At 39.0% G+C, this 13,048-nt stretch overlaps 3 protein-coding genes across 4 annotated transcripts; 2 read left to right on the top strand and 1 right to left on the bottom strand.

Annotated features, from left to right (window-relative positions):
• Positions 1–452: 452 nt before the first annotated feature.
• Positions 453–4,425, top strand: LOC105282488 (ras-related protein Rab-40C). The gene is made up of 4 exons (XM_011344469.3): positions 453–1,051; positions 1,325–1,518; positions 1,595–1,817; positions 1,894–4,425. The coding sequence occupies exons 1-4, from the start codon at positions 892–894 to the stop codon at positions 2,205–2,207; spliced, it is 891 nt and encodes a 296-aa protein (XP_011342771.1). The 5' UTR covers positions 453–891; the 3' UTR covers positions 2,208–4,425.
• A 66-nt stretch (positions 4,426–4,491) lies between these two features.
• On the bottom strand, positions 4,492–7,708 carry LOC105282494 (glucose-induced degradation protein 4 homolog). Its single transcript, XM_011344483.3, has 4 exons — positions 7,427–7,708; positions 6,802–6,969; positions 6,496–6,728; positions 4,492–6,330 (listed from the first exon to the last, which is right to left on the bottom strand). The coding sequence occupies exons 1-4, from the start codon at positions 7,571–7,573 to the stop codon at positions 6,267–6,269; spliced, it is 612 nt and encodes a 203-aa protein (XP_011342785.1). The 5' UTR covers positions 7,574–7,708; the 3' UTR covers positions 4,492–6,266.
• A 271-nt stretch (positions 7,709–7,979) lies between these two features.
• LOC105282503 (BTB/POZ domain-containing protein KCTD5) lies at positions 7,980–13,017 on the top strand. Of its 2 annotated transcripts, XM_011344502.3 has the most exons (4): positions 7,980–8,658; positions 8,829–9,125; positions 9,232–9,360; positions 10,939–13,017. In XM_011344502.3, the coding sequence occupies exons 1-4, from the start codon at positions 8,443–8,445 to the stop codon at positions 10,966–10,968; spliced, it is 672 nt and encodes a 223-aa protein (XP_011342804.1). In that variant the 5' UTR covers positions 7,980–8,442; the 3' UTR covers positions 10,969–13,017. The 2 variants fall into 2 exon arrangements, with proteins under 2 accessions (XP_011342804.1, XP_011342795.1); XM_011344493.3 differs by lacking the exon at positions 10,939–13,017 and having other exon boundaries at positions 9,232–10,846.
• The last annotated feature ends 31 nt before the right edge of the window (positions 13,018–13,048 follow it).

The following is a 13,048-nucleotide window of genomic DNA, read 5'->3' as shown; positions in this document are numbered from 1 at the left end:
TCTATTATATCATTATGGGTCTCTATTATGAGTCAAATTCTCAACGCCGACCCACTTCCTCAGTGCGGGTGTCGTGAACGATCATTTAATGCCCTGAAGTTGTTTACTTGAAACATTTGCTGAACGTTACAAGCGCCAATCAAGCGGCATGAGGAGCAATCTGAGCATTACGAGCAATAAATGGAACTTACCCACAGCTGCGCATATTTCGATACTTGAAACCAGGATTTTTATTTTCTCCATGAACAAAGTTTATCTAAAAAATGTAAAAAAAATTAATTTTTTTAATCTGTTCGTTTTTTCTCTCAACCGGCACTTAAATTTCGATTTAAAATTAAAAATACACGTGGGAAGTGTGTTCGAGGTAGCGCGGTCGATGGAAACGGGCACAGAGTTCGCCGCGAACGGTGCAATCACGAACGCACTCGACCTTCGCGAATTCGTGACGGCGCACACCTCGATGCGTGATATCATGCGAGGCAGAGCGGTGGCAGGGGTAGCGCGACAGCAGCGGAGAAAGCGTAGAATTGCAGTTTTGTTTTGTTATGATCCGCGTGCGCGTTGTTGGAACTGATTCGCGATCGGCGACGTGAGGAAGGGAGACAAATCGCGAGACGGTCACACAAGCGCCGACTATTAATCTCGATCGACCGGGATCCATGAGAGTGTCGACGCGGCTATCTCGTGCACCGTGGTACGATGCGATAGCTTTCACCAGGAGGTGCTGGTCGTTACCGTCGAGCTGCTGCTGCTGCTGGTGGGTTCGTTCGCAGATCGCAAGTCCGGGGGAAAGCGTGGCTACGACAACAGCTACAGTAACAGCAGTAAGGCGAGCGTTACTGCTCCGAGGGCCGTCTGCAGTATGCTCAGGGTTTGCGACAGGCGGATATTATGGCTGCAGGTGAGGCCAGCACGGCAAAGCCTCGTCAAGAGAAACAGTACGACTATCTGCTCAAGTTCCTGCTGGTGGGTGACAGCGATGTCGGCAAGCAGGAGATCTTGAGTGGCCTTGAGGATGGTGCTGCGGAGTCGCCGTTCTGCAGTGGCAGCGGTATGTCCTTTTACTCTCGAAATGACGCTTCCGAATATTTTCCTTTCAATATGCAACAAAATGCATATGCAATGTATGTTTGATCAAAGTATCCAGTTTATAATGCAGTAATTATATTAGTTTAATATTGCCCGTTAAAAAGGTTTAGTCTGTTGACTGATAATATGTAGACAAGTAGAATCTGATAGGTGCCGGTTGTCCATGATAAACTCTCTTCTTGAAATTTGTTTTCGCTGTCCCGGACTTGGGACTAATCATTCGGTTTGTTTCTAGCTTATAAAACTACCACTATCCTATTGGATGGAAAGCGAGTAAAACTGCAATTATGGGATACGTCAGGCCAAGGTAGATTTTGCACAATCATTAGATCTTACTCCAGGGGTGCTCAGGGTATACTCCTGGTGTACGATATTACCAATAAATGGTCTTTCGATGGCATCGATAGATGGCTGAAAGAAGTGGAAGAGGTTAGTGGCGAAAAGCATCCAAGTATCTCCAATAATTTCCACGACTGTATCTTCTAATTGATTCAAACTCTTGTAGCATGCACCTGGTGTGCCAAAAGTATTGGTCGGCAATCGTCTCCACTTAGCTTTCAAGAGGCAAGTGGGAGAACGAGATGCAGAAGCGTATGCAGCTAAAAATCGAATGGCGTTCTTCGAGGTATCGCCTCTCTGCGACTTCAACATTCGCGAGAGCTTCTCAGAGCTGTCCCGTATGGCTCTACACAGAAATGGCATGGAAAGATTGTGGCGATCTAATAAAGGTATAGTAAATAGCAATTGAATTTGAATCTATTGAGCCAAGGTGCAAAATACCAAGAAAACTCTTTGCCTTCGCAGTGCTCAGTCTGCAAGAACTGGCCTGTCGCGCGATAGTGGCTCGGACGACGGTTTACGGCATCGATCAGCTGCCGCTGCCCAAGTCGATCAAGTCACATTTAAAATCGTACGCGATGACAACGACGTCGCAGTTACGTTACAATGGCAACCGCTCGCTAAGTTCCAGCAAGAGTCTGGGCTCGCATCATCGGAAGTTGCGCTTCGTCGGGGTCGGACATCACAACAACGGATTATCAACGCCAGGTAGCTCGCCCGGCAGCATTACGGACTCACGTACGAGCTGCGTCGGTCGCAATTCCTGCACGGTGTCTTGAGAGCGATAAAAAGGAGAGCAATCAGGGTAACGATTTACAAAAAGCAGTGATCGGCGTTTCTCCTCTTCAGCTCCTTCCGTTTTACCGAGAATACAGAATATGCGTTGATGTTCGCGATGTTATCTCATAATTGGTAATAATTGTCACCACGAGATTAGTGTTATATTTATAAAATCATCTCAATCTCGCCACTTGCCAATGTTGATGACCTGCTGCGTTTAATATACGCATCTCATACACGCATATACACACGTACACACACACACATTCGCGAAACCAGTGCACAACTCCACGACGATAATTGACGAGCTTATGAGAGACAAACTGTCGCATACCTGTGCCATCCGTTGTACGAGATATAGAGGAGAAGATGTATAAATTAACGTTAACATGGCATATAAGCATAGGGAGATGCTTAGGCATTAGTATATCATTACACAGTGTATCATCGATCGCAGAGAACTCGTATAAATTTCCCATCACGAAAGAGAAATTCCAGAAAATATGAAATATACATATATATATATCTCCGATAATATATTTATTATATATTATATGACTCGAGTGTGGCCATACTTTAAAGTTCTTACTTACATCGTTCCGTTTTGGCCGTTGTTTGAAAAAGTATCTTCTCCTCCTCCTCCATTTAACAAACGTGTCTCTGTGTGTGGAATGTTCTTTTATTCTTTTTTTTTAAATGTAAGCTCAGGAAAGAAGCGAGTAATGAACTGAAAAGTACAAGTTCACCAACTCTAACGGTGGTTTGTGGTGTAGATGATGATAGATAGCGTAAGGATGATGATGATGATGATGATAATGATAGTAAATGTAGAAAGTTTAGAGCAGCTACAACTCGAGATATATATTAGTGATGTATATTACATAGTATACACAAACACAAGTCCGAAATTGACATACACATGCGCGTATGTGTGTATATAATATATATATATATATATTTTTGATTGCTTGTCCCTTCGTGAAATCCTTTTATTACCAGAAACTATCGATTACCGTGAGGAAGAGCGATATATATTTTTTAAGGAGATGCGATTTTATATAAAGAGCAATAAATCAGCTCCCTCCACGGCACAAATTTTTTTATATTATATTAGGTTGATCGATTGATTCTTCGATGCGATTCTTTGTGTGTTACGTTTATTATGTAAATTGAATCGAGTCACACACACACGAAGCAATTTTGTTTTCCAGGTTCAACGGAATCCGAAAGCAGTCCGAGTTTACGTAAATTTATTTAAAAAAAAGTATCGTCTTATTTAATTTCACTTAAACGTAAGAATAAATTAACATGTACAGTGTAAGATTGCAGGAGATGCGTTTGTGTGTAATATAGATGAATAGAGATGGATAGAGAGCTAGATAGATAGAAACACACTCGATCTCTAACGATGATCTGTAACAAATTGCTCGATGCCAGGGAAGCACATGAGATGTATTTATATTACGTTGAACTTAACTAAATTATATTATGTGTATATATAAAAAGAATTATTATATCATAATATTGTTTTATATATGAATATATATATATAAAACATTATGTGCTTACTTGTCTGTGAGATATATTAAATAAACTTAATTTCACACTATACATTATATGATGTGTGTAATCAGTATGCAAACATTTCAAACAATTTCTTTGAGTTATTTTTAACAATAACGGTTCATGTTTATCACTATGTATACAGATTTTTGTATTACGAAAGAGAATAGAGCTTTCTTGTATACGAAGAGAATCTAAAGGGTCCAAGTCTGAAGGGATAAAGTATGAAAAAGGGGAAGAGAATTGAAAATACCGTCCCGTCTGCCACAAAATGCTTTCTAATTTAATAATAACATGCTGATTTTATTGAAAGATGAGAGATAGACAGCCTGCTCTACCTTTTATTGTATCATAATAAAAGTGTTTTTAATTTATTACTTGTAATAAGTTAAACAATTGAATCAAATTTCTTATCGAATCTAATTACTGCGATAACTGGCGATATTTTCTCTTGCACATTATAATTACGTCTTTATTCATCTAAGTACTACAACTTTCACTAATCGATATCTCCCCAATTGCGACAGTTCGAATTGTATGGATTAGCAAGTCTTGATCCGACGCCGATTTACATTCAATTATATTTACTATATCATATATGTTCAACTTTAAAGCACATATGGTTGTATAGTGAAAATAAATTTGAGTATTTATGAACATGTATGTATCAAGTAAATCAACAGTTAAACAATCCCTCAATGAACAAGTGTGAAATAAATGTACCAGTGTCAGTAAACCTTGTATTTTCTATTATATTATAAAAAAAGAGGAAAATCTAAAGCTAAATTCAGAGATAAACTCAGTTTACACTGGAGTCGAGGAGTTTCACGGATTCCAAAGAAAAATATATTTTCTATTGAAAAAACGCAACTCGAGATAGATTTGATATATGAAATTTTCCACAGCACATTTACAACCGATATCATTAACTGACAATACGCTTCTTGCGCATACATGCGCAGAAACGTGCACATAACAACGTATAGCTTACAAATAAAAATGTAATAACAGCAGATCGTTTTTTATAATAAAGCTCAACTTAGCATAATTAACAATGTCGGCATACTCAAGTGTATCGCGGATATTATATTAAATCTATATCTTTCTTACGTACAATTGATCTGTACTACGATTTTTCCGATTTATCTAAAATAATTGCGTAGCAAGCATATGTACCGCGCTCTACTTAATGCTTTTGAGTATTTAAATAAATTTTTGTGTCAACACAAATATTAAAAAAAAGAGAGAATTATTAGTATTATAATTGTACTAATAAACGCATATCAAGAAAATGTAAGATATGATGTATCGTACCAATATCACTGTTAATCAAAAAACCGGGTTCATAAACATCGCACGCAAATGAAAGCTGTACTATGCCAATATAAATCTTCAATAAGCTGTACATTAGTTATTATATATTCGCGAAACTTATATACAGTCACATATATGTAATATGATATTGCTTATTGCAATAATATATTATTTTCCTAAAAAAAAACTCGTCGCATTAACATTTAATTAAAACGTGGAGACGAGTTTTACGAACAGCCAACATGTGTCTTATATAATATCTATTCTTAAAATCAGTTATACACACACACACGCACATATATATGTATATATGTGTATATACATATATATATATATATATTATGCATAAAATATTCGAATCTGTCGAACATTGACTGTGGTAAGGTAACCGAATAAATAGTTCCAACACAAGATATAGATCAAACTGCGACATCTCAAGAGTTTACCTTTTCCTTAAGTAGATTTTAAGCTTATTATATCTGTCTTTTTACGACATACGTACAGCTTCATTCAAACAACAATTGCACCTGATCGTTTATAACGTAGCAAACAGATCTCATAAATATCAAAATACATTTTAAAAAAAAGATATTTTTCATACATTGAAATTAGCAGTTTTCTTAATGCAAATTCCTAAAAATATAATTTAATGTTCAACGTCATGCACATGTAAATACATACACTATATATATATGGAATTTTAGTCGGAGAATTCTTTAGTCAGTAGCTTAAAATATAATATACGTCTGACGTAATCGATATAATACAATTAATGCCATTGCATATAAATTGTGAATCTCCTCAGAAATTTGGCGTACTGACGAATAACAAACACCAACAATTTAAAATGATAAGAATTATCAGATAATTTATTTTCGAGAAAAATCGTTTTACATATCAGTACTTCACAATTCATATAATGAATCGTATCACTCATTAGACAGGCACTCCAATTCTTAGAATCTTTACGATCTTTAATATAGTCGATTACGAGGATGTTATGAAATTCTAAATCCTTACTGCCCGCGAGTCTCCGCAAAACTGCAATGTCATGATAAATAACTAAATAACTCGATAAGACTCGTTTTCTAGTAAGACTTACGAAGGGGCGAATTTATGAGATCTGTATGCTAGGGTAGAGACGTGAAATATCATGAGATTGTTCAGCAAAGGTATTGACTTCACCTGAACTCGTAAATCTGTATACTGTGCTCCGGTACGTGTCTCAGATTCAAAGACTGATACCTGAAACAATACGAAATGGGTCTCTGGGTGATTGTTTCCTTGACTTCACATTTAATATGCCCTTTTCAAGTACAAGTCGCGTTCTTCAGGGCTCAGACTTGTCGGAGGATTAGGTGTTTACCAGGTAACTTGCTCTAAGTAATAAGCAAACTCGTATTTTTTTACCATTCAGAACTACGATGATAATAAAAGCCCTCTATCGTGGCAGCGGACTTCTGGAAGCAAATGTAATAGAATCCCGCGAAGGAGGCACCGTTGATGTCCTTGATCGTGTGATCGGGAACCAAAAAGTGTTCCTTCCACCTCATGAACACAAAGTCCGTTCCCTTCAGTGCCTCGTAATCAAACGTATCGGAATTGAATGTCTTGGCATATTGGCAGAACGATTCGAACTTGCTCTGCAATAAGAAGAAGAAACGCATGACATGAAGGAAGGATGGTGACTCGAAGCAGATAAACAGCGATACAAACCCAGTGTTTCTTGTCAACGTCCTCATCGGCGTCCCACTTGCGGGTCAGGAACGGATACTTCTTGGAGATAATCTCGCCGTCAAAGAATGTCGTTAGCGTCGGGAACTCCTCAGTCAGACCTTTGATTTTCAGGTATCCGCACAGGTAACTATTCTCCTCGTCCACGTGCTGTAACACGAGGCGCAACGTGAAGACTCGTCACGATGGATTATAATCGCGATCAACCGGCGTCAATATCCGTCAATGACGAGCTGTCAACGTAACAGTCAGTCAGCGTAAGCGTACGCGCGAGCAAAACATTCCCTCGTCACCTCGTGACCGGGGGAGTTCAGAGAGCGAGATGAGAGACGAGATAATGAGCGAACGAGTGACCAAGAATGATACACAGGAGGTGGACGGGGACTTGTCTCGCGCGAAATAACGGTCTCGCGTGTCACCGAAAATCGTCATCAGTCATCGGATACACCCGTTGACGCCTCGCAGCGCACGACGGCGCCGAGAGGAGAAGGGCGGGGAGGGGAGAGGGAGGGAGAAGGACGATGGATCGCGTTCTCCAATTTGTGGCGCAATTTCTGAAAAGTGACGACACGAGCGACGACGGAGGACGAACGGGAAGGGTTCTAACCTGCAACACCACCTCCACGTCGTAACTGTTGCCCTTGGACTTCTGCGAGCCCTGAAAGCGCGAACCGTTGTAGAGCAGGGACTTGGTGACACCCGGCTGTTTCGAGTTCGCGGGTGGCGGCGGCACCACGTCGACCTTCACCGGCATCCTCGCGCGGAGCCCTGAGCGTACGAGCACGGCGTTTAATCGTTGTCCACGACGACGACGGCGACGACGACGCGCGACGCGGCGCCCCGCATATCACGAGAGACAGGCCGTGTCGCAATGACTGCCGGTAATCCGGTGGGATATGGACGTTTTTATACGCGCGAGCCTCGAACCCAGACCCGCGATGGCCGGCCGTTTATATATTGTATATGTATATATATACGTCGGGGGCCGATGAATCCGTCTTCTCGACTCGGATCGTCCTCGCGGATTTTATCCGGCGCGCGCTAACACACGTCCCCGCGGCCGGCTCTCGTCGATATCGACAGAGATTCTATCGCGCGAAAATTTACGCGACATTTCCCCGAGTCCCCCGACCAACCCCCTGCCCGTCAAAATGACGAGCGCTAATGAGGCGCTGGAGGATTTCGCGCAATCTCGAAATGGCGACGACAAATTCGAATTTGAATAACGCTCGAACATTCATCGAACGCGTATATTGTTGAGGATTTTACGAAGAGTGCAGCTGACGGCTGATTACGAGCGCCGAGGTCGCGGCAGTGATTTATCGCAAACGCATTTCGTCGAACACGCGACTCGATACGGGCGTAATTTGAACGCAGTCACGAGCCAGTACTGGCGCCCACTTCAAGTCGATAACACCTACGAGATCGATACGCGAATCGGACGCCAGTAGAGATTTTTTTTCGACGCTCATGCGAACGCTGAATCTTTATTCTGAATTAACGCGCGGATAAAACGTCCGGTGTCACGAGTGCTCGCGCTCGTCAGTGAACACGAATTTAGACGCTGCATTGACTATCGCGCACGATGCTCGGCCGCGACCTAACCTAATCAGACTTGCTTTAATGTCAATTGATGCCAATGCAAGTATGGCGGATTTCAGCGAGACGAACTCGCACGAAATGACAGAGAATCATGTTGGCAAGCGGTGCAATAATCAATGGGTGCGACTGAACGTGGGCGGGACGTATTTTTTAACGGCGAAGACCACCCTGGCCAGAGATCCGAACTCGTTTCTGTACCGGCTCTGCCAGGAGGACTCGGACCTTATCTCGGACAAGGTTAGTTGACATTGTTTCTTACCGGGAATTTCAAAACAAGTTCAATTAAACAACATTCGCGAAATACTGGCGCCTCGCGCACTCGTGTCGACGGCACGTGGACGTGCTGGTCAGGCTTGCCTCTTCGAGATTCTCGCGTAATGAACGTTGCCGGGTGTTGTATTTTTAAGGACGAAACGGGAGCGTACATGATAGACCGCGACCCCACGTACTTCAGTCCGGTTTTAAATTACCTTCGTCACGGCAAACTCGTCATTAACAAGGACTTGACGGAAGAGGGTGTGCTGGAGGAGGCGGAGTTTTATAATATCACCGAGCTCATTCGGCTAGTCAAAGAAAGAATCATACTGAGGGACACTCGGCCACAGAGGGATTCGAAAAAGCACGTCTACAGGGTTCTTCAGTGTCACGAGGACGAGCTGACGCAAATGGTATCCACGATGTCGGATGGATGGAGATTCGAACAGGTATTCACTGCGCTACTTTCTAGCCTGCCGTTCGCGCAGTTGCGTAACTTTGCGTCTTACGTTGTCGATTGACTCGCAAATGGCTTTTTTGCTTTATCTTTTCCAGTTAATCAACATAGGTTCTCAATATAACTACGGTAATGATGATCATGCCGAATTTTTGTGTGTCGTAAGCCGGGAGTATGGGGCTAGTCAGCTCACCAGCAAGGAAGAGGAGTCTACAGACCGTGTCAAGGTACCGCTATCCTATTCGACTGCTTCCCATTCCTATTTGAGTCAAAGTAGCCATGGTTAATGCGGTTATTTTATGTTTTCGTTATATCCCTCAAAGTAATATACGATAGTCGCGCATTTATTAATTGAGGTTCGATTCATGCTCTTTGCTAAATAGTTTCGTTGTTCAAGTGAGAAACTATGTGTATCTTAAGTATTCGTCAATATTATATATATCCTCTATGTTGGGTTGCATGAGATATTTATTGACACAATAAATATCTGACTACTTCTTCGGCTGGGAACACAAGTGCTTTTCTGTCTGGAAGAGAGGATTGGGTTACAATGAAAGTTCCGAGCGCTTCGCTGCAATAAGCGGGAGAAAATTTGCTCTGAGATCTGCTCCTGCAATCCAACATTGATTTTCTTGATTTCTAACGCTATTGTGAAATAAAAGAATAACACATTTTCATCATTCTGATAAGGTTAAATGAAGCGGTATTATTTTTGGTATTAACAATTAGCCTATACTGACAGTTGGGTTGGGTTTAGAGAAGCCAAAGATAAGCTTTATCACTACATGTATGATAAATGATGACATGTACACACAGTTTACTATGAGATTGAATTTTACCTCACGTCCTATCATTGTCACGCTTAATTCAGCAATACGTTTCTCTATACATTTTCCTGCAATATTTTTGGCAGTCGCTTAAGATTTATATTTCGCTTAGTTGTCTCAAAAGGAAGCAAAAATATAAAAAGGAACAGGATTTTGTAGACAAGATATTCAGCAAGAAATTTTATTAGGTGGCTTCATTTTTTCTGTGACAAAATACGAATCCGGAGTCTTGACGAATTTTTATTTTGTCTTACATATGCCTTTCAATATGTATATTCTTCTTAAATATATAGATATACCTAATTAAAATTGCATAAACATTGGGATACCACCTAATAATTTAATAAAGCCCAGAGGCCTGTTCGCATGAGCATGTTCTGCCTCTGACATTTGTTGTATGTACCATATTATTATTATTATTATTATATTATTATTATTATTATTATTATTATTGTACCGCATGCCCTTCGTTAAATAAAGAATTTTTTCTTTCATTGGTTTGGTTACTTTATGCCCCGTGACCTGCATGGATCATTGTTGCATGCCGAGTTATTCATCATTACGTTATATCCTTTATGCGACATAAGAGTGAGTTGTCAATAGTATATCCTATTTAGGAGTTTGTGTGTGTGTGTGTGTGTGTGTGTTGTGCGCGTGCGAGTGTGTGTATGTGTGTTTATTAAAATTTATTTATACAATACAGGAAGTAATCTTAATTAGTGTATATACTAATATCAAGCGGGTTTGCTTTTTAATAAGGGTAGCTTTTGGGGATCAAAGTAGCTATAGTTAGATAAGCATATTCCTCATTTTATTGATTTATTTTGTGGCAACAATGTAATGCAGAGGCGGAACACAATCTTGAATAATAAAATACAATATTTTGATACTCGTAAATAGAAAATTAAGTATTATAATTGTAAGTGAAAAGTGATTAATACGTTTCCATTAAGATTAGATTATTGGATTACATTCTAGGTTTTGCAGCAGAAGGGTTCACGCATGTAATGTCTAGATCCGTCCTTGTTTTCCCTTGCCTCCTTTAGTTTGATCAACTGTGCTGCGACAAGATGAAGACTGTTTTCGTTTTTACATTTAACTGTTAAATTGTGAAGCTCTTAAGTACTTTTTTCCATTATATTCTCTCTATTTCTCTTTATATATGTATATATCCATATATATGTGTATATATATATATATGAATATACATATATATATTCCTAGATAATGTTAATTTACAGGGACATTACTGTGCAAAAGATAGAGAAATTTTATAGATATGTATTTATTATACATATTAGCATGAATGATTGTACATGAAGCTTTAAAACTCGAAAGTATCACGTTATTATTAATTTATTCCTTTTCATTAAAACAAATGTGTCCAGAAGAACGAAAGAAAGATGTCGATCTCACACGAAAAGGATAGTTTAATAATTTCGTACAGTTTATACAGATATAGTTGCTATATGCGATACATTAAGCAAAACCTTCCTTTTTCTATAAGCACATCTATCTGCTTTAAAAGCAGATATACGCTATATAGTCAGAAAACATAGTAAGTTATTAATAAATGACGTTGTTCCATAATAGCTGCAGTTATGTTTTAGCTTTATCGAATACTTTAACGGACAATGGCATTTGTGGAGGCAATCGGTTTCATACAAATTTCTACAGTAACGGTAGTTTTTACCTCCAGTAGTGGTACATGTATAGAGATTGTCATTTTTGTACCAAATTGTACAAAGATTCTTTTTCTCATCCGTGTCCTTACCATAAGATGTCTAAATTACTTACCTTCGCACTGCCGCTATTAAACATAAAATAAAATTTGTATATCTAACGTGATAATTTTCGAAACCCAAAACGCGTAACTGATAACTATGGATATATAAAAGCTGACTTTTTACATGTACTGTTAATACGGAAAAGAATTTTTTCTAAACAAAGCAATTTTATTACACTACTTGTTAAGGATACAGATCTGAGATGTGTGAAAAGAAAAGAAAAAGAACAACAGTAAAAGGGCTTAATCTTTGAAAATGCCATTGCAAGCGAAATTTTGTAGAAAGCCGGAGAAACATGTACGTACATGATGTAAAAGGTTTCGGAACGTTCGTCGCACATTTCGTACGTAAGAAATATTAAGAAAGAAAAAATAGTTGTCGCTTAGAAAATAGACTTCGTTATCGCGAATTAATGAAACGCGTATTATTAGGAAAACTCCATTATTTTCCTTCACAAGTATCTGCAGCGTGTTGCAATATGATTCCCTACATCCGTAGTAATGAGAATATTTTTGCGACAGATGTAGGTTGTCAATTGTCGAAGGCCTATAAAAAAAAAGTGTCCTAGACAATATCCGCGTTTGAAGAAAACGTTAACCGGGGAGAGAGAGAGCACATGTAACATCGGCTTGTTATGGATGTCATTAGCATTGATTATCTCATTACTCATGCGGTATCTTTCTTTTTGCGAATACTTTAATAAAATATATTTTGATAACACTAACGATCGGTTATAGATTACATCATCGAGTATTTGCCATTGATTTGCGTACAGACAAAAGAGTATAAATCGCTAGGAAGGGATACACGTGTAGCTATATCAAGTCATCGGATATATATCTATTATAAATAATGAGAGTAATATAATGCGATATCACGAATTGGCTAATAACGATTCTCATTTGGTACTGCGGAATTTCAAGAACCTTAGGACCAATATTGTTAATCGCGCGTGCTATGTACAGTGTTGTTTAGACTAATGTAAGGCATATATTATTTTCTAGCTCAAATTCATATATCTAATAATTAAAACAAATTCAATCAGTATATATTATATTAATGTTTATTATTACCATACTACATATGCGCGACACCACCCCTCTTTACTCGTGTAAAGTTTGTACTTTCATATAGATAGAAATTTCTAATGATAAATAATAATTTTATTGATTATTCAATGTTTGGCGTTTAGGGAACAAGATTAGTATTTACATTCATTAAAGACTAAACCCGTGTAACGATAAGAAAAATTATAAAATAAGTGCGGACATGGAAAAAACATTACATGGAAGCATTCGCGT

The sequence above is a fragment of the Ooceraea biroi genome, chromosome 4 (assembly GCF_003672135.1).
Source record: "Ooceraea biroi isolate clonal line C1 chromosome 4, Obir_v5.4, whole genome shotgun sequence".
Lineage (NCBI taxonomy): Eukaryota > Metazoa > Arthropoda > Insecta > Hymenoptera > Formicidae > Ooceraea > Ooceraea biroi.
Note: the sequence above shows the minus strand (reverse complement) of the source record. Positions and strands in the feature narration are given on the sequence as shown.